The following is a 26209-nucleotide window of genomic DNA, read 5'->3' as shown; positions in this document are numbered from 1 at the left end:
TTCCTCTTGTCTGCTGCAGAGTGTCCAAAAACGCTTGTTGGCATGGAAAACAGCCTCGGGGCTGATGAAGAGTCTGAGCAGGGGAATAGTTTATGGTGTCAAAAGCTTTGAGACACGGGTTTAACTCTGCAGCCTCTCGCTGTTTCTAGAGGAAGGTGGGCGTTGGGTGAGCTGGGGCTCCTTCCAAGGGCAGCCGGTGCCGCAAGCACGTGCCACTCCTGGTGAGCCTTTCGGTGCTTTCTTATCTTCTTGTGTTCAGCAGGAAAAGGGAAGCAGTAGGAGGAAGCGATTTCTCACGCGGCTTTGTATTTGCTTCTAATTAAATGTTGCCAGTTGAGCTCTGTTTTCCCACTTTTCACTACCGGCCGGGGATGGTCTATCTGAATCACCCCAGCGCTCTTCTCAAAGCTGACCACACACATGCACAGCCCGTTCGGGGGGAAGCTGGAGTGACTTCCACGGGGAGATAGCAAGTAATATGCAGCGGTTAATGGACTAAGCCTCATGTTACAGTGAGCTGAAACAAGTAAGAGAGCTGATTACTTTCAAGCAAATAAAATCACCAAGACTAGTGAATTCATTCCCCAATCTTATACTTTCCTTCTGGCAGTAGCTTGCGTTGTCTAGACAGGAAGATGTGTGCAATCAGCTTTAAAGATGCAGCTTTATACCTCCCAGGGGAGAAAGACCTAAATTCCTGACAAGCAAAGCTCCGTTGGGATGAATGGGAAACAAATTACTCCCTTCTACTCTCTAAGGCAATCGGTGTCTGTATCACACAGGTTCTCGCTGAGGCTCTTCAAAGGTGCCCGTAAGATTTGCAGATGCTCCTGCTCTTGTCTTGCAAAGCCCATCACTGTTTGCATGTAGACTTTCAGATGTGCAACACCCAAACTAGAAATCCCCAAGAAAATTTGGCTCTGAAACCCATCAATTAAAAAGGCAAAGGCAGAAGCTTGCACTACTAGTGGAAACCGAGGTGCTGCGGCCGGTGAACGGTGTTACCGCACGTTTGTGCCATCTGCAGAACGAGGTCGGCAACCCCTGCAGCAAGGCAGAGCGCAGGGGGACGGGGGCCTCGGGTTTCTCACTGCGCTTTGGCTGCTCGTCCCCTGCGGGACCTGGCAAATCACTGCACCTCTCTGCCCTGGCTTCCCCATTTAAGAATAAAAAAGTTATCTTACTTATCTCCTGTGAATCCTCCTTCCTCTTGCTAATAATGTAATTCTATATAAAATATAATAATATTTAAACTGAAGTAAATGTGTCCAAGATTAAAAGATCTAAATTCTGAAGGCTTCACTAAATTCCCCCTGTATATGCATATGTTGTATCTATAGGTGACCACCTACAGAATCTTTAAGGAATTCGCCTTTCTTTCTGACTCTGCTGTCAATTTATCGCTTGGTTACCAGACAGCATAACTAAGCAGTGTTGCAGGCTTCACTTGTGCAAAGAGATTTGCTATTCATGCAGCGCAGCAAAGGTGAACCAGTGTTTTTAGATCCCCGCAGCCAGAGGCAATGCCAACTGCACGGATGCAGGATTTGGTTCATCTGAACACTGGGGTAGGGGCTGATTTAGAGGTGCATTTTAAACTCCAGCTTTAAGTGCTTGTGTATTTGCAGCTGGGGTCTCAGTTTGTAAGAATACCTGAGTTTTGAAACAGTGCAGGAAAAAAAAATGTGTTGTTCCGTATGCCTAATGTGTGGTCTCAATGGCTGTGGTTGCCAGTACCGTCACAGGAATTGTGTTAAGGTGGGTAAGTGGACTGCCGATACACAGCAGCTAAAGGCACATCTGCTCATTTTTTGCATGCAGAATTACATGTTCTTCCCTGAAAGTGGCACTTAAATAACCCCTTCTCCCAAATTTGACTGGTATTGATCCATGGATGGAGTGCAGAATGAATGAATTTTATTTATGCGGACATAAGCCAATGATTTTAATCATGCCACACATTTCCATTTTGTTTAGAAACCCAATCATAGCAGCAAACCAAACAAGAAAAGTCTCCTTGTTTTCTGAATGATGTTATTTGTTTATCTGCCAAAGTGCTTTGCATTTCCTCAGGTCACAGACCAGCCCATGTCTGGCTATGTTAATATTATAAGAGTTATGCAAAAGCAAAGTTTAAGAAAAATCTTTCAACTGAAAGAAATTGGATCTTAAAATCCCGAAATAGAGTATGGAAAGGTACACATCATGTCTGGCTTCTCTTTCCCCTTGTGGCAAATGTGACTCAAAGGAGTTGGGTTTTTTCCAGCTCGATCTGTGTACAGTTTGGGGGAGTTTTATTGTGAATAGGTCACCTTATAATACACAAAAATATTTCCTCCCAGAGTTCTGTATTCATAAATCTTTCTCGATTCTCACTCTCTTGAAACTGAAATCCAGACGATTTAGTTTTCTTTGCGGAAAGAAGAGTGAAAAAGAGTAAAGGAACACCTTGGCGCGGGGCTGGTCCTCTGTTCTCGTCTCTGCTGAAACTCCCGTTGCAGGGCTTTGCGCCCTCCCCTTGGGCAGCTGCAGGGCGAGCTGCCGTCTCCCTTCCCCTGAGATGAGCAGGAGGGTCGGACTGAAAAACTGAGACTTTTGAGCGGCTTGGTTGTTGCTACGGGAGGAAAAAATGAATTTCAAAGTTATTATTTAAAAAATGTTTTAAGTCTTCACTTCTCTGTAGGGTTCTTTAAGGGTCACTTTTGCTCCTTCTTTGCTCCGCCAAAGAAAAGATCAGCGTTACGGTTAAATACTAAAGCAGCTGCCTAGCATAGTGGAGGTGAGTGTTTGTTGAGAGTAACAGTCTCTCATAGTTCAATTTTAGGGAGAGACTTGTATCTGAAATATAGCTTTAATGTGTTCTTTCATTCTAGCTCAAAATGAATTTTTCTATATAAAAATGCAGCACAAAATATTAACTCATTTCTGTCCCTGCAAAGCAGGGTTAGCATCACTGTTCCCCTGTTACAGGTAAACAGAGAGGTTATATGACGTGACCGAAGCTATGGAGTAAATTGGTGGCAGAGCTGGGTGTAAAACTCTGATTTAAAAGTTCCTGGAGCATTTCTGTGGGCTGTCCATCTTCATTTTTGGTTCCTAAGTCATCCTGATGTGTTCTTAGCAAGTGAAAGGTAGATGGAAATGCTTATGGTAAATGATCCCCTATATTGTCCTTTAAAACATAATCAATTAACTCAAGATAAGGACATGCCTTTTTAAATGGGGATGCTTGACTCTTTTACATATATTTTTCTCTTTGTATTTGCATTTTATAATGCTATGTTGATTTTACAGTGATGTCATCCCAAAGCATTGCCATAATGTCATAAATTACCAAATAATTATGTTACTTTCTTCCACTGATCAAACAATTGATTTAAAATCTGGTCCTGTGAAGGACCAGAAGGACTTTTACTATGTGTTTTATATCCCCTCGTCCAGCAGATGATACAAACATTGCCATATGAACAGGCAATCAATTCTTCTCTTCTTTAAGTGTGTACACATTTATACAGACCCACACCCACAGACGTGCATATTATTAGAAGACCATGAATAGTTTTACCTTGGGAGCTCATTCTATACATGAGCAAAAACACCACTTAAAATTACTTTTAAAGGTGGCTGGTATTAAAAACTGTGTATGTAGCCAGTTCTGTTACAGCTACTACTGACTGCGCTCACTGGGGGCAAATTATCTTGTGTAATTTATTATCTGTTTTCCTCCGTTCCAGTCTCCCACCTGTAACTCTGGGATTTTGTTCTGCCTGGACAGAGGGCAGAGCGAAAGCTGCTTTGCTGTCACTGTAATAACCATTCCAGTCCAAAGGATCCTCTCGTCATCTTAGCTGGATCCACAAAGAATTACTCTGTCAGGCATGACAATAAACATGCTCAGTACTTAAAAACTACTCTTCTCTTCTCCCTCTCCCCTTGTAAAGACAAGATGGCTTTTGGTCATACAATGGCTTTTCATTGAAGGCCAGGAAATCTTGGATTTTGAAAGTACCATGCTTAGGATGAGTTTCAGTATGGCTCCCAGAGAACCTGGATTTAATGGGCCTCCATGGATAAGCAGGGGCTGATTCCTACATTCATGCCTGTTCCCAGTAGATCTATCATTTTGACCTCTGTTGCCTTTAATCTTCTATACACTCTATACATTTCTAAATCTCCCCGTGGCTGCCATCATATTTATCACATTCTTGGCAACGCTGCTTCTCCAATACCAACCCTTGTGCTTGGAGTCCAGCTCCGCTCCTCCTCCACCTCGCTCCCAGAGCCAACTGGCATGTTTGCACAAAGCCTCATACCCTATTTTCCGTCCTCACGATCTCCCGAAGCCCTTGTGCGAGTGAGCTATCGTAGGTGTCTGAGCTGCGGCTGGGCTGGATTCTGTAATTCCTTCTTGCATAAGCCCTGCTTAAGGCCTGTTGACTTCAATGGAGCTATTCATGTAAGTGGAGGCTGCAAATTCGGGCCCTTGGGTTGTAAGGTCTCTGGGGCATAGACCCTGTCTTTGTATGCCTTGCAAATATGTGCTAGATGAGTAATGATAGCTGAGAAGAGTGAGTGTCGCTTTACATTTGCCATACTGAAGGACGGTTGCCAGGATTGCATTGATGCTGCATGTGGTCCCCTTCCAGGGGGGAATTAATCCTTCTATGCAAAGATACCTCCTGCTGACTGGTGAAAAGAAAAAAGAAAAAAAAAACGGTTTGGCCATGAATGCTATTAGCTTAATCTTCCTTTTCTCTGATCTTCCAGTACTATTTGCTTTGTATGGCTTCATCAAGGTTTTGTATGTGGACAGAATAATTGAAAACAAATTTAGCATGTCTCAGACCATAAAGTTCCCTTTCAGCTAGATCACTGGCTATGCGGTAGATAAATGTCTGGTTTTCATTTTTGGTTATGTGAGAAATTTAGAATGGTTTGATTTGTAATTCTGAATGTTAATAAAGAAGGAGAAATTTCCTCGTCTCCTGGCCTATGGAGGCATTCTGGCTTTCTTGCTTCTCTTGCAGCAAATGCTGTTTATCAAAATGTTATTTCGTACAGAAGAGTCTGTTTATGTCCTTGAACCCGAGAGGCCCCAGTCTCTAAGGTCAACTAAGACCTCCTTGTGCTGTACAGTCACAGACCAAAAATGCCATCTCTACCTGTACAGATAGTATTTTAATGCAATGCAAGAGGAACGGCTGAAGGTGAACCAACACCTGGGGGAAGGATGAGTTCCAAAGAGCAGTGAATCAATGCCAGTCCACATAAGTGATTTCAGGAGGACAAGAACATCTTTCCTTTTAAGACTATTTAAGAATTCTGCAGACAGGGAGATTTGTAGGGTGGAGATGTAGATATTAAAAGGGAACATCCTCCCTGGGGAAGAGGCGGATGGGCAGAAAATGCAATGCTGTGAGTGTTCAAGAAGTTGATGCTGGTGTTTGCGGCTGGATTTGGGAAGTTTGGGAATAGGTGTTGATAACTGGGTAGAAAAAGAGAGGTGAGAGGGCAAAGAAAAGAGCAGAGCTTTGAAGATGAAGGCAGGCAGCTTATGTCTGGTATGAGGGAGACAGGGGAAGCTGGAGAGATGTGAAGCTGAGGGTGACTTGAGCAAAGTGAGAGGTTGGAAGGACAATCCTTCCAGCTGGGTTTGAAATGGATGTGAGCTGGGCAAGACTGCACATGCCAAGGCCAGAGAAGGGGATGTGGCAGGGATCATTAATTTCTGAAATGTTTATACATCGTTTAACATCTCAGTTCTCAAAATTGCAGACATGTTCGCTAGATACTTCCTGTTTAGGGGGAAAGAACCTTATTTTTTAACTGCATTTGAAGTAGGAATCACAAGCTGAGCTGAGGCAAAGTCATTTTACTGAATGTCAGGCTGGACAGAAACTAGGGTTTGCAAGTTGGACGTCACAGAGGGACTGATTTAAAGCCCCCTGTGTCAATGGGCATCTTCCATTAGCTTTGATAAGGTCTGGAGAAGGTGCATATGGGAGTACCACGTATATACCACATATATAAATGCAAGCAAGAGACTTTCTTCTGTCCTTACTGTGTTCCCTGCTGACAGGAAGCAGGAAGCGCTGCCCAAGGCTGCCGGTGCGGGGAGTCAGCTCCGCTTTGCAGCTTTATCCACTCCACAGAGAAAAATCTTTTGAACCTCATTTAGAAATCAGTCACTGCAAATTAAACAAGTGTACTCAAAAATGTACCTTTTGAGAGGATTTATCAATCTGTTTTGGAGACAACCAACAAATTTCTGGTAATGGAGAGCTTGTCTGGAATTTTTTCTTCTTGACATATTCTTTTTTTCTTCTTGATATATTTAGTATTATAACCGTTAATTATATGTTTTCCATTAGCTCCCTTCCCTATGTATCATGGACTCCAGCAAATACTCTTGAGAGGATGTCTGTTTCTGAGAGTAGGAAAGAGTCTGTACTACACCTATCTTTATGTCTATATGTCGGTAGATCTATTTGGTTTCCTGACATGAAGGCATTGCAAGTCCTGTGTGTGATAATAGATTTTTAATGTCTTGCCAGCTTCATGGTTACATGGAGAACAAACCCTTGGGTCTTCAGATCTTCATTGGGACAGCAGACGAACGGATACTTAAACCTCACGCTTTCTATCAAGTCCATCGCATTACAGGAAAAACTGTCACCACCACCAGCTATGAAAAAATCATTGGCAACACCAAAGTTTTAGAGATCCCACTGGAACCCAAAAACAACATGAAAGCAACGTAAGCATATTTCTTTTTATTAGCAAAGTTGAGGAGGATTAAATTGGCATGTGAAGTTCTTTCTCCTGTGGAAAGGAGTTACTTAAATGAATAATGATGTCTGCTCTGGAGGGACTCCCCTTTCCAAAGCATCGGGATGATATATGAGTACAAGACCCTTTAAAAAAGCATGAGCAGCAGTTACAAACACCTGGGTTAAAGCTGCGTAAAGAGTTACCATTCACCAGCTGACCGTGCAGGCATTTTTGCTCTTTACCCCAATTGCCACGGTGACTATATTGTAATCGTCTGTCATCTTCAAAGTCAGAATGGTTTTGTAGGGCATTAAGGAAAACAAGACTTGAATCTCAAGTCCTTATGCTGCAGGGACACAATGAGAAGCAAGGAGCAGTAGACAGTGGAGGAAAGGTGTACGATTCATTTTACAACGTTTAATGGAATAGAAAACATCTGAACTCAGCCAAGTGCTCTGGCCATGAAATCGCACTCTCTTGTTGTAATAGGTTAACAGAAAAGCAAGTACAGGCACATCTTTTCTGTATTACTCCTTCCAGTTTTATGGAGGCAGAGGGATGAAGTGGGCACCAGTCTGAAACTTCAGGCTTGAATGTGTGCCAGGCAGCATGAGAGTGATTGCTCTGCAGAGGGAAGAGCTGTATCTCCATCCTTCAGAGGATACTGACAAAATTGGCAGAGCAGCTATGTTTTTAAGCCCCCCTACTTCATCGCAAAATCCGCATTCTTTCTTTATATATCTTTTTTCAGAAAATATACCTCATTCCTCCCTTTCCTTCAAGCCTCTCCTTCCCTCTGCACCCAAGGAAATAAATAAAAGTCCACATCTCAAACTTAAGCAGCCAAGTGCTGAATGGAACACAATTGTCTGTTCCTAACAAGTAACCCTGGAGTAATAAACCCCTGCACACATGCAATGGCAAGGAACAGTGTGGGTGTAGGAAACAGCTTGGGGTTTATGCCTCCCAAAATGTGATTTTAATTCATATCAAAAGAAGAAAAATGGTGTGTCTTTAAAACTGATAACAAAATGAGTTCGCAGTGCTTGTTTAATAACAGTGGTCACTGTACCCTCCGAGGACTATTGCTGAGCTGAAGATCTCAGATTCTGTAAATATTAATTGGCATATTCTCTTAATGTAGACAGGTGTGTTTGCTAGGTTACACTGGACTGTTAAGAAGTTAACTTGCACTTACACCACTATTAAGTTGCAATGCTGATTTAAGCAATCCTAATCCTTTCATTGCTGCTGAGCCCCATCCTGCTCCCTACATCCTCCCTTTGTGCAGGGACATGGTGAATGGGAGCAGAGAACCATTTTCTGCTCTGCCAGGCTATTGCCTTGGCTGGGAACAACATCGCAGGGCTTTGGAGGATGACATGGTGACCTGGGCTAGGGCTGTTCTAGCAGTAGCACCTACCTTGTCCAAAAGGAGAGAGCAGTTTGGTTCCTGCTTTGGAGTTGAATTCAATGCTTGCATTACAGACTGTGCAGAAAACGTGCCTGGATGGTGCATGCAATTAGCTGGTTCAACTGCTGTGATTCCCTGTGGAGCTGAACTAATTTGCCCACGTGCAGGCAATAGCTGCTGTGCAGTCTCTGGGCACTGAGCTGTTTGGAGAGCTGGCGGTGGAGTCTTTAATGCTCTCTAGCTCACGGAAGGCTCCGGCACAGGCTCAGCTTATTGCCTGCCCCCGTGTGCACTTCTTGTTCTGGTTCACTCTCCCTGCCCCGAGGGGCTGGGGTGGGCTCTGCCGTGTGCACTCTTGTGCTTAGCACAGGAGGGAAATAAGACTCAGGGTTATAATGTTTGGAGAGTGGCTTTGGCTGTCGCCAGAGTAAAGGCCACCCCTAGCCCTCGGCTGGGACATGCCTGGGACATGCTGAGCCACCGGGCCCAGACTCTTCGGGGAGGGGTCCAGCAGCATCCCTCACTCGCTGCGTGTCTGGGATTTCTTCCCCTGTAACTGCTGGAACAGCAATATATAGATCCTAAGCAGAACAAGTATTTGGAGCTGCTCTTAACCTGGAGATTGAAGCAAACCAGCTTAATCCTCTTGACTGTCACCTATTTCCAAGCTGTTTGAGAGCAGAAATGTTAAGCTAAACGGCGTGTGTGTTTGGCAGCATTGACTGCGCGGGGATTTTGAAGCTGAGGAACGCAGACATTGAGCTGCGCAAGGGAGAGACGGACATTGGCAGGAAGAACACCCGCGTCCGACTTGTCTTCCGCGTGCACATCCCCGAGTCCAACGGCAGGATCATTTCTCTGCAAGCAGCTTCGAACCCCATCGAATGCTGTAAGTATCCCCTGAGATTTTCTCCTTCTCCGTCTCTTGCAACAATGATCATCTTGTCCCTTTGCTCCAGGCTAGCACTGAGGGGAAAAAACCCAACGTGCTCAGATAGGCAAACGCAAGGTGCTCTGCTCTTCCTGTGATGGCTGGGTCTGTGCCACCATTTGAGTGACCTGTGGCTCTTACCTATATGGACTCCCTTTCCTGAAACAAGCTTTGGTGGCAGGTGACTCTTCACGGTGCTTGGAGCTTGTGAGGACAGCAAGGGACTTCGGGGCTTTTGCAAAGTTTATTTATTAGTGTGTTGCTGCTGGATCCTTCTGACTAGCAGGTCTTTTCTGGGAGCAGGGAGCCAGTATGTGTGTGCATATAGGGGCGTATATACATTCTCCCTGTTTGTGCATGAGCATGCAAGCTGCCTGCCTTCCTGGGAGTGGTTTTATTTTGAGTGGAGGCACAACCAGAACTTGTTATCCACGAAGTGGCAGGTGGTTGGAGGTTTTGAATTCAAACCTGGGCCAGATCCTAGCACTGTGGCCAGTCCTGCCTGTCGAAGGAGTGACCGCAGTCCTCTGATCTGAGCTGTGGCAGGAACATAACTGAAATGTGTTTGATTTTGAGGCTTGGGTGCATCCTGGTTATTGTTTTTTCTAGATGTCAGTGCTAAGGGGTATACAGCTCAGGAGGCTGCAGCTGAAGCAGGGAAAGCCCGGGTTGTTCTGGTATTCCCCTGAGGGACAGAAGCAAACTTGCAGTTTTGATTTCTGGGGGGCAAATCCTATAAACATGTAAGCTGACAAATCTGCACCTCCCACTCATTTTAATGTACTGGATCCTGAGAAAGAGAGGCCTCCGATGAGGTGCCCCCCGTGTCGCAGTCATTTCTGGAAGGGCTCCACCCACTTTGCTGGTTCATGTGCATCCTGTGATGCTTTTTGTTGGTAAATGGTGCCTTTTCAGCGGTTTGGGGATTTCACAAATACATAATGAACAGTTTTCCTCTCTCTTTGCTGAATGACTCACCCCTTTAGCAGAACCTGTCTTGCCATAAGTCATGTGAAGAAAGTCATTGAAGAGTTTCTCATGTGTGAGTTTTATTTACTGAGATGCAGGCTTTACTTAAATAACAACTCCTTAGAATAAGAGAGGAGCCAATTTTTGATGGGAAATCAAGAGAAATTGTGGCTACTGAATTATTGATGGCAGCTTTTTAAAAAAGAGTAGAAATGAATAAACAAGGCAAGGCTAAGGAGAGGATGATGGATATATATGATCTCTTGGCAATGTTTATGAGAAGATACCAACTATCAGAGCATTTTAGCAGCTGAGTGAGTCTCCGGGCACTGTGATGGGGAAGGGAGAATAGTGGGAGTAGCCACCACCTTTCTCCATAGGAAACAGTTATGATCCTTTATGGGACCAGATGGCTGAAACAATAGTGGCCTCCACCCCAAACGTGTCCCTGCTGAAACAAAGGCCCATTTGCTAAAGGAAATGTTCAGCAACCTGCAGCTTCTGTGGATAGGAAGGGAATTGTGGTAAAGGATCACCTGGCTTCTCCGACAATTTCTTTTCCGAGTGGAAACAGCCCATTCCTGCCTGCAATGGGGAGCTACGCGGGTGGGGGAACTCCAGGTGTAACTCCTACATCCACTGTACAGAAAAACAGCATGAGCCCAGAGCAGAGGGTGGATGGTGCCTGGGTCATGCAGGGAGCCCCGCACGTCACACCCCGCTTATTCAGATTCTCCTACAGTAAAAACGAATATGAGTTAGCCAGGCCTTTCTAAGACCCTTCCACAATTGCACATTGTATTTGTGCCCATCACCAAAGAGCATTCAAGCAGAAATCCGGTCACGGTTTACAGAATAAGATCACATTTTGCTGAATTGTATGTGCACACATAATTTGCCTGTGCAATGACTGTTATTTGCAATGGCTTGTTTAAGATGTCTAGGCATTTATTCTGAGATGCGTTTGCTTTGATGAGTCTTAGGGGCATAAAAAAGCCAAGAGTGGAGATACCAGTATAAGTGGCATATTTTTATGGTTTTTATAATTAAAATATTAAAATGTTGGCTGCATAGCAGACAGCAAAGCTCCTACAAGAAAAAAATGTATTTGTTCCCCAAGAAAAAAATAAGAAAGTTTTATTTTTGGAATACTAGTTATACTGGCAATTTGGAGAGATATGTTAAGGACTGTGCTTTTCTGAACTCATGGAAGCAGAGTATAAAGTGATCTGGAGTAATACGCCTCTTCCATTTAGTACGTATGTTGCACATTTAGCAACGTTTTTGCATTTCAGTAGCACTTCCTGATCTCAGCCTAGTTCTGGGAAGATCGTTAAAAACATTAGTTGGTTCAGCCAGCATTAGTAATGCAGGCTAAATCACGCTGGAGATGATAATCTCAGTTTCTCCCAGACAATCTGCATGTGTTGCAGAGCTCAGAGTCTCAGGTAAGCTCAGGCGCCCTGCCGAGAAGGGGCACGCTGGGGCTCTGTGACATTTTCTCCTTGTGTCCCACCTCCCACCTTCGTGTGCTGCTGCGATTCTCTTTTTTTTTTCCTTTGTTTGCTTTTCATTCTTTTTGACATGGCCACCTGGGAACCCTTATCCTCAGGGACTCCCCCATAAGATCTCTTCTGTCTGGTAGCTGTTAATAATATCCCGCTGGGAAAGCCTTAGTAAGTAGCAGCTTTAAGATAACTGGCCATTTCCCTACCAGTGGGGTTCCCCCGAGAGCACTGTTGCTACCAACAGAATAGCTGAGTGCTCTCCTCAGCAGAAGCCGATCCCGGCTAAAAACTCCCACCGGTGTCAGCAGATCATTAGCTGCAATGAAGCAAGAACTGTGAAGTATCTGCTTTTCATGGGGCGATTTGGTTCCACCTCATCTGTGTCACATTCAGCACTTGACAGGTTTTAGGAGGGGATTTCACAGGTTCAAAGCATCATCCGGAGCAAGTTCCTCCCCAGGCAGCTGTGCGGGAGGACCAAGGAGGTGATATGTTGTTAAATGATCAGTTATGCCTCAAATTGGACCTCATATCCAGACAAGCCTGCACATTCAGCAGCTTGCAGCTTTTTTCTCGTGTTGCCTGTTGATTCGTTCTGAAGCCACTGAGGAGGCAAAGGCATTTGAAAGCCCTCTGATAATCGTAGCAACAGGCCATCACTTACTTAGGGATAAAAAGCCACTGTCTTGTAGGTGTGGTGCTGGAAAGGTGAGAAAAATCCCTTCTCCTGGGTGTTGCTCCACACTGAGTCCATGAAATGGCAGCAAGCCCCACAGGTGCTACGTTGAGATGTCCCCGGGATCCACAGCCAATGGATCCATGCAGCAGCGTGCTGCTTGGCCCAGCTCCCTGCCTGTGCACCTCTGCAAACCTCAGTGCTGTTATTCGTACTGCAGTTGTGCATGCCTGAATGTCCATCCCTGCTTGTGCAGGTCTGTGCTTTAGGCGTAGGCATAAGCCAGCTCATGTAGGTGAGCTCTTGCTGCGCCAGGCAGGGCTATCACAGAGCTGCTATTGCAGAAGGTGGTGAAATCGCAGGCGTGAAGGGTTACTGAGTTAACTTGTCCCTTCAAATACAGCCCTAATAACAACAAGCCACTCGGTGAATCGCCCATGGAGGGGTTTGCTATTTGCAGACCTGGTCATTATTTTCAAACTGTTAAGACAGTTTCTGTAACATTAGTTCTATTCATTTGCTTTGATTTACCTTTCACTATGAGCTGAAACTCATTTCCCGGTGAGTGATTGATCTCTGGAGTTGTGTTTCTACTCCTCGGCTGAAGCATCCATGGAGCAGAGAAGGAGCAGTATTGAAGGGAGTTCAGAGTAGCCACATAAGCACCTGCGAGGCAGCTTGTTTTACTCCATGCTGTCAGCAACCAAAACCTGCTTTATCCAAGTGTCTGCAAGATGTGAGTGTAAGGCTTAGGAGTATCATCCACACTGTGTCACAGTTTTTATTCTAATGGATCCTGGTCAAACCTTCCCGAAGTGTCTCACAGTTCTTGTTTGGTATAGTCCATGTTTGCTGATACTAAGCTGTGCTCATGAATCCCTTAAAATGCAAACGATTGTACTTGGCACGAGAGAAGGAGTCTAAAATCTTGTTCTTATAATAGACATTCCGAGGTGGTAAAAAAACAAAACAAACAAAACTTATTGCTAAAGAACTGTGTGTCCATCTGAGGAATTTAAATAGTTTCTATTATTGACCATATTTTGTTCCACTAAATTGGGTCAAATATCTTATTTCCCTTTAATCAATTTCCCTGGAAGTTTCCTTTATTTTTCTCTCTTTCTAGTAGATTTTCCCATAATATTAGACAATCTGAGCCTATGATATGTGACACATTAATAACTACAGAGGAAAGAGCTAGTCATGTAAAAGAATGTTGTCTTGGCAAACCAGCGAGTGCTTTTCCTCGGCCAGGAGCTGTGCTGGTTGGAATACAATGGCAGGCAAGAAGGAGCCCTAGTTTATTGAGATAAACAAGCAGAAACAAGTGGTCTCTTTGCACTTGGGAGATACCCGTTTGCAAGTTTAACCATAACTATGATTATTGTGAGAGTAGCAGTTGAATTAAAGAGATTTTTCCCCCCTTTCATTTCAACTTCATGACAGTCACATAGTTTGCCATAAAAACAGCTGACACAAAAACTGGTGCTTTTTCTAAATTGAAATTTTTCTCCCCTAAAGCACAGAATTTAAAAGTTAATTCTGACAACATTTGCCGCTTTTAATGTGTAACCAAAAGATTTCAGTCTGGAAAGTCTGAGTCAGAAGTAAATGCCTGTCCTTTTTGCAGGCTGCAAGCCTTGCTATGAGGATAAACTCCTGTTTACTTTTTGTCTTTGCAACACTGCTGTTGGTAAAAGCAAGCGCCCCAGCGTATTACGCAGAGCATGGATTTCTGAGCATAATTTAAGCTCAGCAGATCTCCTCCACCAGGGATTAAAGGGAAATGCTGTGCATACCCACAGAGATGATCGACAGAGAAGTGAACCGAGGCCATGGTTTTCCTGTCATTAATCACACGCTGGTTTGGTGAGCTGGCTGCAGTTCATAGAAAGTATCATACTTATCTGACACTGCTGCCATCAGTGCTTGTCACTCCTCCTTCACAGGGACATCATAAAATAAATTATGTGCAGAGAAGGAGGTGGAGAAAAGCCCTCTATTTTTGGTGCTTTTTTCTTGGATGGCTCTGCACAAACTGCTGATTAAGTCTTGCTGGCAACAAATTGGAAACTGTTGTCATTCATACTGGGTTCTTCTTTTCATAGCATTTAGATCACATTTTTAAGGTTTCCCATCTAATCATGAGGGTTGGAAATTTGCTTTATTTACTTGATTTCACTTAAGCCTTCCACTGCCCCATACGCCTCTCAGGAGGTAATTCATCCCATCCCTCCAACTAGAAGATTGCTGCTCTCTAGGGTGCCTTACTGATGTGTACTTGCCTGCTAGAGATGTCTCCTGCCCTTGGTCCTCCCCTGGCTCCCATACTGCCAAAAACTGTCACCGAAATCGGGAATAAACCTCTTAACACCAAGGTAGCATTAAGAAGCAGGTATTCTCTTTATTGCAGCGCTGGATGCATGGGGGATCACTCCACCTAACGTGCATGCTGCATACAAAAATTACAGGGTTTATATCCAGTTATCTAATTAGTAACAATTAGTAAAAACATGCCTAAGTTTACACTCATTGGCTAGTGATAAACATTTCATTCATTACTGGTCAGTCATATTTAAATTAACTCTGCTTGCGGTGTAGATTAGCATGCATGCTCCTTACGGGGGGGGCAAGTTTCTTCGGTCTTGAATTGAGTCGGTGGTCGTGCTTCCCCCTGCCGCTTTTACCTTTCCCCTAGTTACGAAGGACTTCGCCGGGTTTGGCTCATTTTGTAATTCAGTCAGCAGAGCCAGCTCCCCAGCCTTTGCCTCTTCTCCCACCAGAGAGCTCAGGGTGCTTCAGCATGTGATGGATGGGATCAAAGTCTCTCGGGACGTTAATGCGTTGGATAAGCATTGAGCACAGGAGCTCTGCTCCTATCAGTCCTACCACAGGCAGCTCGTGGTAAATAAACACAGTGTGAAAGGAGGAATGAAATATTTACTTTGGCTCATTGAGGTTTGCACTGAGGTGGAAGAATTGATCCCACAACAAATTATGCCTCTGCTATTGCTTCTAGGGTTCGGGATTTTTTTTAGCACCAGACACCCAGCTCTATCTGCTTTTCTCAAATCCAACAGAAATCAGTGGCTGGAGCCAAGAGCCTTTGGGGGTTTGGAAAGACATGTCAGGAGTGGTGACTCACGGCTTGAAGGCTTCCAGCAAGCTGGGGTGACCTGGGGCTGCCCTGGGCAGGGTAAGGACAGGAGGGGTCCAGAGAGGGACCTGGACATTTCGCCTGGGGAGACTGCTGCACTGGGGGTGCAAGTTGTGACCCCACCTCTTTAAGTAGCCACATTGTTTGGTTTACTTGGCTTGTGATGGCAGTTAGAGGTAATTAGAGGTAATGCTAGCTTTGTCCTCACTGAGCTGCAGGTGAGCCTCAATCCTGCTCCTTGTGATCGCCCAGGCTAAGATCTCTCCTGAACTCTGGTCAGCTGTGGGGACAACAGGTAAACGTAAGCTCTGGATCCAGTGTTGCAGGTGTCAGAAAGATGACGTGGAGCAGATTTCACTTTAGCAGCTATTCTTTGGCCTCTCTTTACACAGAGGTTTGCATGGAGGCCTCCAGCCACTCTGCAGAAGAAGGCACTGAGATAATGCGCTGATACATGGAGGCCATAGAGTATCTCCACTCTGGAAGTGTCGGTCAGACCAACGCACTGCTCTACACAGAGTTCACAAGCCTGTGCCTCCCGAGAGGCGGATCTCATTAGTGTTTTTGCTTTGCATATATTACCCGCTCCAGCCCTCGTTCTTATTGCACATGCAGGGAGAGAGATTGCCGAGACAGTTCCTCTCCGGAGGCTGTTAAGAGATATTTAGCTTCAGTTAAGACTCCTCATAAAACGAGTCAGCTTTTGGGCAAGACAAGGCAGCTCTTGGAAGCCCTCCAAGCCGGTGGAAGGAAACACGATGCTCAGGCAGGGCTAGAACTGCTCGTCCCAGGAGTTGTGTGCAGGAGGAGCGCTGATGAGAGCTGGGCGGCGTGGAGGGAAAGGGGGTCTCAGGTGGAGCTGGGATTACCTAAGGAGCATGTTAGGGAATACAACTGACATTGTCACTTGGAACCTGCTAGCAGCAATGGGCAACACTCTCCTGGGGGAGATCTGGAGCTGCAACAGACTTATCCAGGTAATCAGTTGTCTCAAAATATCCCTTTTTTTTCCTAGAAACCAAATAGCCTCTCTGCTGAAAAAGGAACAGTTATGGATGCTGCGAGCAGGTGGGGAAGCAAGAAACACCTTTGCCCTGCCGTGGCACTCCTCCTTAGGGTCAGCCTCCAGCCTTGTGCATCCCACGCGAAGCATTCAGCCTGCTGGCCCAGAGGTTTAGGCCATCTTAACCTTTCTTCCACCTGCTGGCATAGGGAAGGGGATAAAGGCTCAATGCCCTGTGCCCCTGCTGTGGGTGCACGTGAGCCTGGGTGGGCTGTGGGCAGCAGCGGGCCTGCCGGGCACTGCGGGCAGGGGCTGCTTCCCTCCCAGGCTGACGCTCACTGGAGGTGGTGCAGCGCTCCGAGACAGCAGCTCCCTTTCTCTCTTGTGTCACTGCGTGCATTGTATTTCTTGGCACCATGTATCCATGACATCTTGATTTGCAGACAGTCAAATAAAATAAAAAAATAATGTCCCCTGTTAATAGGTTGACACACTGCTTCAGGCCAAGTGTGAGTATTTCTATAGCATTTGCTTTGCTGCCTTATGTCAGTAACTGTTGCTATTGAAAGTAAACACCCCAACTGGTTAAATCAACAGCGTCTTGTTTATTCAAAGCTCATAAACTCCAGTAGCTGTAGGTCACTTTATGAAGTGCCAGCCCCTGGGGGAAGAGAAGGAATAGTGTGAAATTATTGCATGCAGTCCACCCATCATGAGCCTTAGAGGAAGGGGATTTATTGGCAATTAATATTTCTTGCAGAGGAAAAAAAAGTAATCCTATTGAGGCAGCTCCACACTGAACCTTGAGCCTCCTTACTGGTGGAAATGGGGAATGGGGTGAAACCTTCTTATAGGCCTGGGTAAAAAAAAAGATGATCTTGGAAAATGAAAAGTGTTTTTTTTAGAAAAGGGTTTGCAAACCACCTAGTGGGAGGAGAAGAGTGCAGGCAAAATGGGGCAGAGGAAACCTGGCGCTCAGTAGGTACCTGTATTCCTCCACCTTTCCCTTTAGCACGGTATCTGCGTTGAGAAACTCAACTGAAACACTTCCAAATGGTATTATTCTGCAGCACATATAAAGCACACATGGGTTTTGTACATCTCCAGGTGTGACCAAATTTGGGTCAGGGCAAAAGCAGTTTTGGAGATGCCCGTAGCCTGCTCATGCTGTAGCCATGCCAGAACACAGCCCTGCATCAGCCTGGCTGCCGCTGGCCATGGGCTGTGGCAGCACGGAGCTGCATCGGGGTACCTGCAGCACACCTCTGCCCATCGCAGGCTTCCAGGCAGCACTGCTGAGGCCACCCTAGCTCGGCTGAGGATGGCAGAAGGGTTTTTGGCATTTCCTAAGAGCCGGGATGCACATTCCCAGTGAACCAGCTGTCCTCCCCGGCTCCCTGGTAGGTCGCAGCGTACACAAACACTGTGCTCTATGGAAGTTGGACAGAGGCTTGGTCTTCAGCAGCGATTTCCAGCTTGCTGAGATCCAAATGTAATTAAGATGAGTCAGACGGTTATTTCCAGGCTAAAATTTGTCCTTCCTTGTCCTGAAAAAGCCTTGAGAATCACTGATCTGTGGGATGTCAGGTACAAAGCTCTCTATTAACACACTGAAGTCTGAAGGAGATGTAGGTTAATCTGGAATTTTGATGATTTGGGATGCTCTGGAATTGAAATTCGGGGATTGAATAGGAATAAACAGTGTCCAGGGCAAAGCTTAAATACATTTTCTCTTGACTATTGTAGACATGTTTTTGATTATTATTATTTACTTTTAAGCCTTTGAGGTTACAAATCTGTCTTTGTGATAAATCCAATTATGAACTCATCAAAAATTTGAGTATTTGGGGAAAGGAATTAATCATACAGCCATGTGAAAGAAATTAGCAGCTTCTGTGAAAATAATCTGAATATATATTCTTAATTGGCAGTATCTTAGCCCAGCTGTTGTTATATATTTGAAGGGAACAATGAGTCATAAGGTTGTTTTAAATACATTTTAAAAAATGCCTCTCAAATGGCACAAGAAAGTTATAAATATTGAATTAGCTATATTTTTAACAAGATCAAAAACTGTGTCATGACTGGCAGAAAGGGTTCAGCTGAGCTTGTCCTTGCTACAAAAGTTGCTCCCCACTTCTACAGACACCTGTCTGAAAGGTTTAATGCTTGTGTTTTCCCACCAAGTATTCTAGCATTTTCTTCATGTGGTGAGAGAATTTGTACAGCTCTCACCATGGCCAAGAGCTGTTGGGTTTTCGACTTTCTGAAGGTTGCGCAGCAGTAAAAGGGTGCCAGGACCAGGTCACAGAAAGCACAGCCTTGTCTGTGTGCGAGTGGAGGGCTAGCGCTGAACATATAGGATAATATTTCCTTATTTTTGGCTCAGCAGCAAACGGTGTTCAGTGAAGGGAAGACACAAGTGCTCAGGGTCCCTTGGGAGCAGGCTCTTTGTCAGAGAAAGTTAAAATCCAGCCAAGGCAGCTGTTAAATAGATGAGCGGCATCCTCTAGAGGCCTTTCCAGTTGGGGTGGATGAATCTGGAGGAGTTTGAGTGCAGGTCATGAACTCGCAGTTCACCAGACCCAAACTGCTGCCCACCTGGTCTGGTCACAGGGAAACTCATGATATTTTCCAGCTGTCTGCGTTGTAGGGAACAATTCTCGCATCTTCACTTTCTTAGCTCCTGCCACTTGTTAGCAAACAGTTGGAATGAGCTTGCAGGAATGGTGACCAGGATTCTCCGAAGCTTTTCTGATCATGCAAATGGCTGTTTTAATGGGATGAGAGAAAAGTAGGTGGAGAGATGGTGCTATCCTGGTTTTCTGGCTGGGGAAAGAGCAAATAACTTGCCAAAGTCACGCTCCAAGTTCGTGTCCAAGAACAGTAAAGACCTTAGAAATCCTTGATCACGTACATGCCCATCTGGATTCCACCCTACCTTTTCTTTCCTTGCCTTTTATAATCAAACTCAGTCTGCAACACAGGGCCCTGCTCCTCAGATGTTCAGGCCTCTGCAAAGCATGCCTGCAAAAGGCCCAGGCTGCAGCAGAGTCCCATTGTGACCCCTCCTGCTCACCGACACGAACACGGCTTTCTGATTGCCCCTCTTGTTGTGTGCACAAGGCTTGGTGCCTGCACATGGAGACGGTGCTTTTGTTGGCAAACGGACTTTTCCAGGCCCAGCATAGTCCCTGTTCTGTAGGAGGCAGTGGGCTTTGCTAGAAGAGGTTTATTTTAATTGTTTTTTCTGAAGGAATTCAGTGTTATTCAGTGGAATCCTCTCTGCAGGTGGAATTTTTGGGCTCCAGGGCTGTAGTGTGCCTGCACTTGAAAATTTGGCCATTTATTTGGAAACAGACATGGGCAAGTTCCAGCTCATTCATCCAAGCTGTCCTTTCTCAAGGACAAGGAGTAAGGCCAGCACAGCTGAAACGCTGCAGCCAGCTCCTGAATGTTTCCAAATAAAATGCCTTGAGTAAGTTTATTTTTCCCTCTCAAACCTAAATTTAGCACGCTGGAGAAGCTGCTTTGGCAGTCAACGGATGGTAACGATGACAAGATCGATCTGTGGATAGTTCTGAGAAGATTTGGAAAGTCCTGGTAAAACAGAGTTGGTTTCATTCATGTCTGCAATTTGTCCACAGCCCAAAGGTCTGCTCATGAACTTCCAATGGTTGAAAGACAAGATATTGATAGCTGCCTCGTTTATGGAGGACAACAGATGATCCTGACTGGACAAAATTTCACAGCAGAGTCCAAGGTGGTGTTCACAGAGAAAACATCAGGTAAGGCAGTTTTTTTCTAACTTTCCCTAACGGGATACGGCAAATCTGTAGTGCTGTTGTGTCTCATGGTCTCATCCCAAGATTTGTGCTCATGAGTAACTCTACTCGAGTGAGTAATCCCATTCAAGTTCATGTAAGTAAAACCAAATCACTTGACTTAGCCATATGAGTAAAATTAGACTTGGGAGCAAATATTTGTGTTATTAGTTCACAAGAATACAGATACTGGGAATCAGCAGGAACAGGATATGTTATCAAAGAAATGGGATGACCGTTACATGTTCCTCTATGCTTGTTCAATCTCATGTTTAGTGAACGCTACTGTAGAAATCATAATTGAAATGAACATTTTTTATTGATGTGATACAGGCAAAGATTGCATTTTCTTCCCTTTAGGAGTCTGTGGGGGAAAATGTACGTAATGTGTATTTTTATATCAAAGTAAAATTATTTTTATACACATACTGAGATACAAGAATACATCTTCCATATTTTTTCAGATATTTTTATTTAGGCTCAGAGTGTAGCAAACCAAATCAAATTCAATTCAAAGAGAAAAGCCCCGTTACAGCCCAATGCCACTTTTTTCCCAGTAGAGCTGCTTCTTTTAAAACATGTTTTGCCAAAGTTTTCAGGTAATCTTGCTAGCTCTTGAGCAACCATGAAGGGGGAATGAGTGACAGATTGTAGATTCTCTCTCTTTTCTTTTCATCTTGTCTACTTGTTTGCTTGACTTGCACAGAGCCAGTACAAGATGGTCCCAAGCCCTGACTGGTTATAAATAAATAGTAGGAATAAAGAGTGGTTACTGGGAGTATTTAGTTGCCTAGCATCACCTTTACTGCCTGAGCTCTCTGTATTGTGTTTTCATAATGGCATGCTATAATAAACATCAGTTGATTTCTAACTCAAAGAATACCTGACCCCACAAAATATGCTTAGCATGATCTAATGGTTAATGTGGGCAGCAGAAATCCAGGTTTTCTTGTTTACAGGAGGAAACGCAAACAAATGCATTCTGCTGTAGTCAGTTACCTGTTTTTTCAGAGCTGAATTGTTTCTTTTCTAATATCATACGCATGCAGGCATTTCATCTCACCTCACTAAGCAGTAAGTGTATTTTATTGGATTTTCTAAGGCTTTTGCAAAGGCACATTTGTTTCTTTGTAAATGGTCTGGACTTGTTTAACTTACCCTTCATTAGGCTTGATTTTTGTATTCTAAAAAGTGTGCTCTGCAAGGATAATAACAATGTCCAGGGATCAAAAAAGCACTTTGCAAATACGAAGGGCCAGACTCTGCCATCCTTTTCTCCTGTTGATTTCAGCGAGACAAAGGACTCTGCAGTATGAAAAAAGTGTCAGCCTGTTTTATATACACTTTGTGTTCCCTTTGCGCTGTTAAGAAAACACGTTGCTCCTAAATTTTCTGTCGGTAAACTAAGGTAGAGGCAGCTTAAGCAATATATCCAGTGACTTGCAAGGGATATAAGAAATGACATCGCCCAAGTGAACAGCATGTGCATGATTTATGGGGTAATGCCTTTGGCAAAAAGTAATAATTGAGCCAAAAATTAGTGTATGTGGGCATCAGCTGATGACGTGGGGGGAAAAAAAGCATGCTGTGGGTCCCAGTTTCTTCCCACACCACCAGCAAGCCATGCTATTTTACAGCAAGAATGAAAGGCTCTGGGCCTCTGAACTGTGAAGGTTCAGATGAGCCTGTGCAGTCAGAGCAATTTTCTTGGCACCCAGTATTTCCTTTTAAGCCCGTGTATTAATTCCTTCCCACTGTGCTGCCACTGTTCCGTCGATGTCAGCGAATCATGAAGGTGCATGGGAACATGCTTGGCAGCCCGCGACGGTACCTGTCCCAAGAATGTTTTGCAGTAACTAAAGGAGATGATACACTAAAAGGAGGTAGCTCTTAATGCCATTTCGAGGAAACATCCAAAACGCCCTGCCCCTATTTCCATATAAGAGCAGAGAAGGCTCTGGCTGGAATAGATGTTAGAAAGTAAAAAGAACAACAACATTTTCCACACTAAATCTAAAGCTTTTCTTCACTGCTGGGGAAACTGCATTTTTTTTTTTTCTTCTTTTTTTACCTCCTGGTAGTGGAGAGGCATGACTTATCCCAGCGGCAGTGCCCAGTCTGGAGCAGGGATTTGCATGCTGGTGTTCCATATCCTGCCTCCCCCACCGCCCCTCGGCCTCTGCAGGCAGTCTCAGTCTGCTGGACTTTGAATAAATGATTGGCAGAGGGGGAGTTTAGAGGATGGGAGGCCCAGAGTCAAATCTTTGGTCTGAATCAGAAGTCTGTTTGCAGTGGGTTATCTGGGGGACTCTGCTCTGTGCTGAAGGTGAGCTTGTTCTCTGTGTATCCATGCACTGTTTTATAATGCAGTGATGCCTCTTACAGATATGCCCTGATGTGCTTTTAAGTGAAGATTGCTTTCTTTAATAGGTATATCTTAAGGTGAGGAAGGTTAAGGAGCTCAGCTGGATATGCAAATCATGCAGGAGCTGATCTGACTCTGGCTGACTGCAGTAGATTGAGAATTAAGCCTTTGTGCTTGATTGTCAGAGCTTAATGAGTGTCCTGGCCTGCCTGAAAACTAGGATCTTATGCACCTGTGACTTTCAGCTTCCCTCATTATACACTGTAGACAATTTTAATTCTCATTACCATGTCCACGCTTAGTCGTTGTTGCATTAGGCTGCATGAACACAGAACAAAAAGGCCCAGTTCTGCAGCCCAATTTACCAATTAGAAATGTCACTAGGTGGAAGGAGGAGGTGGATCCTGCGCTCGCCTCGGGGAGCTCGTTCGCTGCAGATCTGATCTGCACAGCACCTTGCAAAAAGCGCTGATAAGCTGCTCAGAAGCAAAGTAAGCCACAATAAACATCCCGGTGGGTGGATAGTGCATCGCTGGCGTGACCCTGTCATTGTTGCGCCCTCTTCCAGAGCGCGACGCTGCCCCGGGGAGCCTGTGAAAGAATCGCACCTTTGTGAGGGCAGGAAGATGCACCAAGCTCGGAGGGGAAACATGGTTTTCTTTGAGTTTCATTTTAACAGCTCACAAGCTTTGCCTGTGCTAGCAAGTGGTATTCGATTTCCCACTCTTGCCACCAGTTTTAGCTCTACTAGTAACGACAAGGGTGAGAACAGTAGTGCAGATAACTATCTAATAGCTTTCGGCGTGCCGTACTCCGCAGAGCTCCTTGACTTGATTCGTTTGTCTAGTGTTTAAGATGAGAGTAGCAAGATTCTCTTTTCCCCAAAAACCTTTGTGCAGTTATCTTTGTGCAGTGTGGTATTCTCCCGTTAATTGTTTCATAGACTCCAAAATCTGGGTGCACCTTGAATCTGGGGTCTGGATCAGTGTCTGCAATGAAGCGGGTGCTGAGAAGGTGGCAGTCGGCATGGCTTAAGAAACTGAGGAAACTGCTGTTGGGGCTCACGATTGTAAATTAGGTTTTATCCCTCAGGCAGACACTCAAAACCTATTTCAGTTTCCTCTGGATCTTGTAGGCAATTCTTCACTCACTATTAGCAATGCAGAGGAACCTAGAACTGTTCGTATTTGTGACTGAAGTACAACATGCTTCTAAGAACAGTAATGAACAGGTTTTATTTCTCTGTTGCACAGCACTACAGATATGTATATTTTTCCCTAGAAATACCTGGAAAATAAAGAATATTCCCCAAATTATGCTGGGATGTGATTATGAAAATAACTGCCTTGTATTACATGAACTACAAACTATTGCATTGAGCTCGCCAGTAAGAAGTCTGTAAAAGTCTCTCATTTTAGGCTTGCGACAGGAAATGGCAGCAGGAAGCGAACTGAAGGGGCTGGAGCTCAGTGCTCTGTTTGTGAGCAAGGGGATAAAGTACTTGCTTTTGAAATGCTGATGCAAAAATAGCATTCATTTTCTTAATGATAAGGTTTACCAACATGCAAGCATTATAGTTTTGAGTTCTTTCTAAGGTTATCTCTTCCTGATGAAAGATTGTAATCTGTAGCTGCTGTAAGCCAGGGGAACTCATGAATTTGGTACAGTCAGTCCGGCACACAAAAGCAGAGTTTGGCTGAAGGAGTTTTAAGATCTGAACTCAGAGACACATAACTGAGCCCAGCTAAATAAAAATAGGTCAAGGGAAACAACTAGATCGGATTGTACAGATAGAATTTTTTGAAGCGCATGTATTCTTTTAATTTTGATCTGGAAGAGAGAGCTTGAAAAGCAGTCTTACGGCTATCAAGGATTTGGAATATGCTAAAGGTCAAGGGTGTTAGAGTTCGCTTGGGGCCCAGACCTTACAATGCAGTTAAAAAAAGAAAAGGTTTGGAATTCCCCCTTTCATTTGTTTTAATTGTCATTTAATAATTTGCAAGTCAGATGTTGTTGGTTGCATTGTGTTTACTCCCATTTGTGTACTGGTTACTGCTGCTCTGCTGTGAGTGATAGAGGAGTTTCGTGTTTCTCTGGGAGAAAAGTGCAAATGGACTGTACTTTCCTCTGCCAAACTCTTGTGGTGGCCACATGGACATCATGAATCATCGCTAGGACAATGTGGGTGGTGGAGGAACAACCCAAACAGAAAGCGTACATCTTTGGAGTAGATCCACCGTAAATCTTTCAGTTTGGCCATGCAGTGTAAAGCGAGGAGGTGGTGCTCTCTTTGCCCTTTGAACTGATGCAGCTGCCAAGGTCCTGAAGCATGGATGCTCAAAGTCCATTTGACAAAAATAAATCTTTCCAGCTCTAGATTCAAGCAATGGAGTTCTAGTTTCTTTTTCCCTTGAGTTTCTGCATGTCTGTCATGTCAGTGATCTTTTCGTGACAGTGGTTTCTTAGGACGCTAATAGCTAGAGCAGGTGAGCTTGAACATACTTGAATGTCTACTGGTTTCAGGAGAGCTCACCACAGGGCAGGATCAGGACCATTGTGTTCAGTGTGTCAGTGGCGAGTTGAGGCTTTCATCTGCATGGTGCCCAAAATGCTGTGTCTGAATGGAGGCACGTGCCTCCATACCCTAGAAACAAACCATGGAGCCTGTGCCAGTGCCAGGATACCAAGACCCACAAGTCCTTCGTCTTCCCTCCCTCTTGTTCCATCTTGTACCTCCTCTGGCTCCATCCTGTACCCCCTTTGGCACACCTGGCAGCTTTACTAAAATATCTGAAATACGATTCACAGAGTTTGTTGCTTCAGGTACGGCAGTAGCATTCATGCCTTCATGCACAGCAGGAACAGTATCACGCTGCTTGAGGTGTGCATCAGGCATCCAACCTGTGCCCATCCGCTTTGAGGCTGGTGGCTCTCTGCTTCTTGGGTGTATATTTATGTGTTGCTGTCTGTTGGGGATTGCTGTAGGAGATGGGCTCTCATGGCGCATCCAGCTATGCTAACTGCAGTGGCTTGTGTGCTCAGAAGCACCCATGGCCACATGTATCTGTTTTATCCCAATATATTCATTTACATCCCTTGCAATCTGCTTGCCTATCACTGGAATAACAATAATGTTAGTAACTATTCTGATGATAGCTGTACTACTTCACAGTGTCCCTCTGATTTCCAGCTCTTCTGTACATCTCTCATTGCAGACGTGCTTTATTTTAACTCTGGGCAAATCATTTCATTTCTTCAAAACATATTACTTTCACTTTTAGAAGCAAACAAGCAGGCTCTAGAGTGATTTTGCTCTCAAACTTGCACTTTTCAGTATTCCTGCTGCATCACAAGCTAGCAAATAAGCACAGCAGCGCTTTCTGGTTTTGGAATTTCCACTTTCTACAAGAACTCTTGTTTATAAAGCACAAGAAGTTGGACCCAATGATGCTATCAGTCTTCCTGTACCTCTCCCTGCAAAAGTTAAAAGGAAATTGCAGCTCCCTAGAAAGGTTTTATATTCACAACTTATAGCTGGCAATAGCGATGATTTGTTAAATATATATTTAGATATAGTTAAAATGCACAATA

The 26209-nt window shown here is 44.5% G+C and overlaps 1 protein-coding gene across 1 annotated transcript in view; it reads left to right on the top strand.

The window, feature by feature from the left end:
• The window catches only part of NFATC2 (nuclear factor of activated T cells 2), an 89277-nt gene that overhangs the window by 21906 nt on the left and 41162 nt on the right, over positions 1-26209 (top strand). Inside the window, exons 4-6 of the mRNA XM_050907182.1 lie at positions 6555-6757; positions 8902-9074; positions 20077-20217. Of these exons, the coding sequence (XP_050763139.1) occupies positions 6555-6757; positions 8902-9074; positions 20077-20217 (517 nt within the window). The remainder of the gene's footprint in view (positions 1-6554; positions 6758-8901; positions 9075-20076; positions 20218-26209) is intronic.

Source organism: Gymnogyps californianus, chromosome 17 (assembly GCF_018139145.2).
Source record: "Gymnogyps californianus isolate 813 chromosome 17, ASM1813914v2, whole genome shotgun sequence".
Taxonomy (NCBI): domain Eukaryota; kingdom Metazoa; phylum Chordata; class Aves; order Accipitriformes; family Cathartidae; genus Gymnogyps; species Gymnogyps californianus.
Note: the sequence above shows the minus strand (reverse complement) of the source record. Positions and strands in the feature narration are given on the sequence as shown.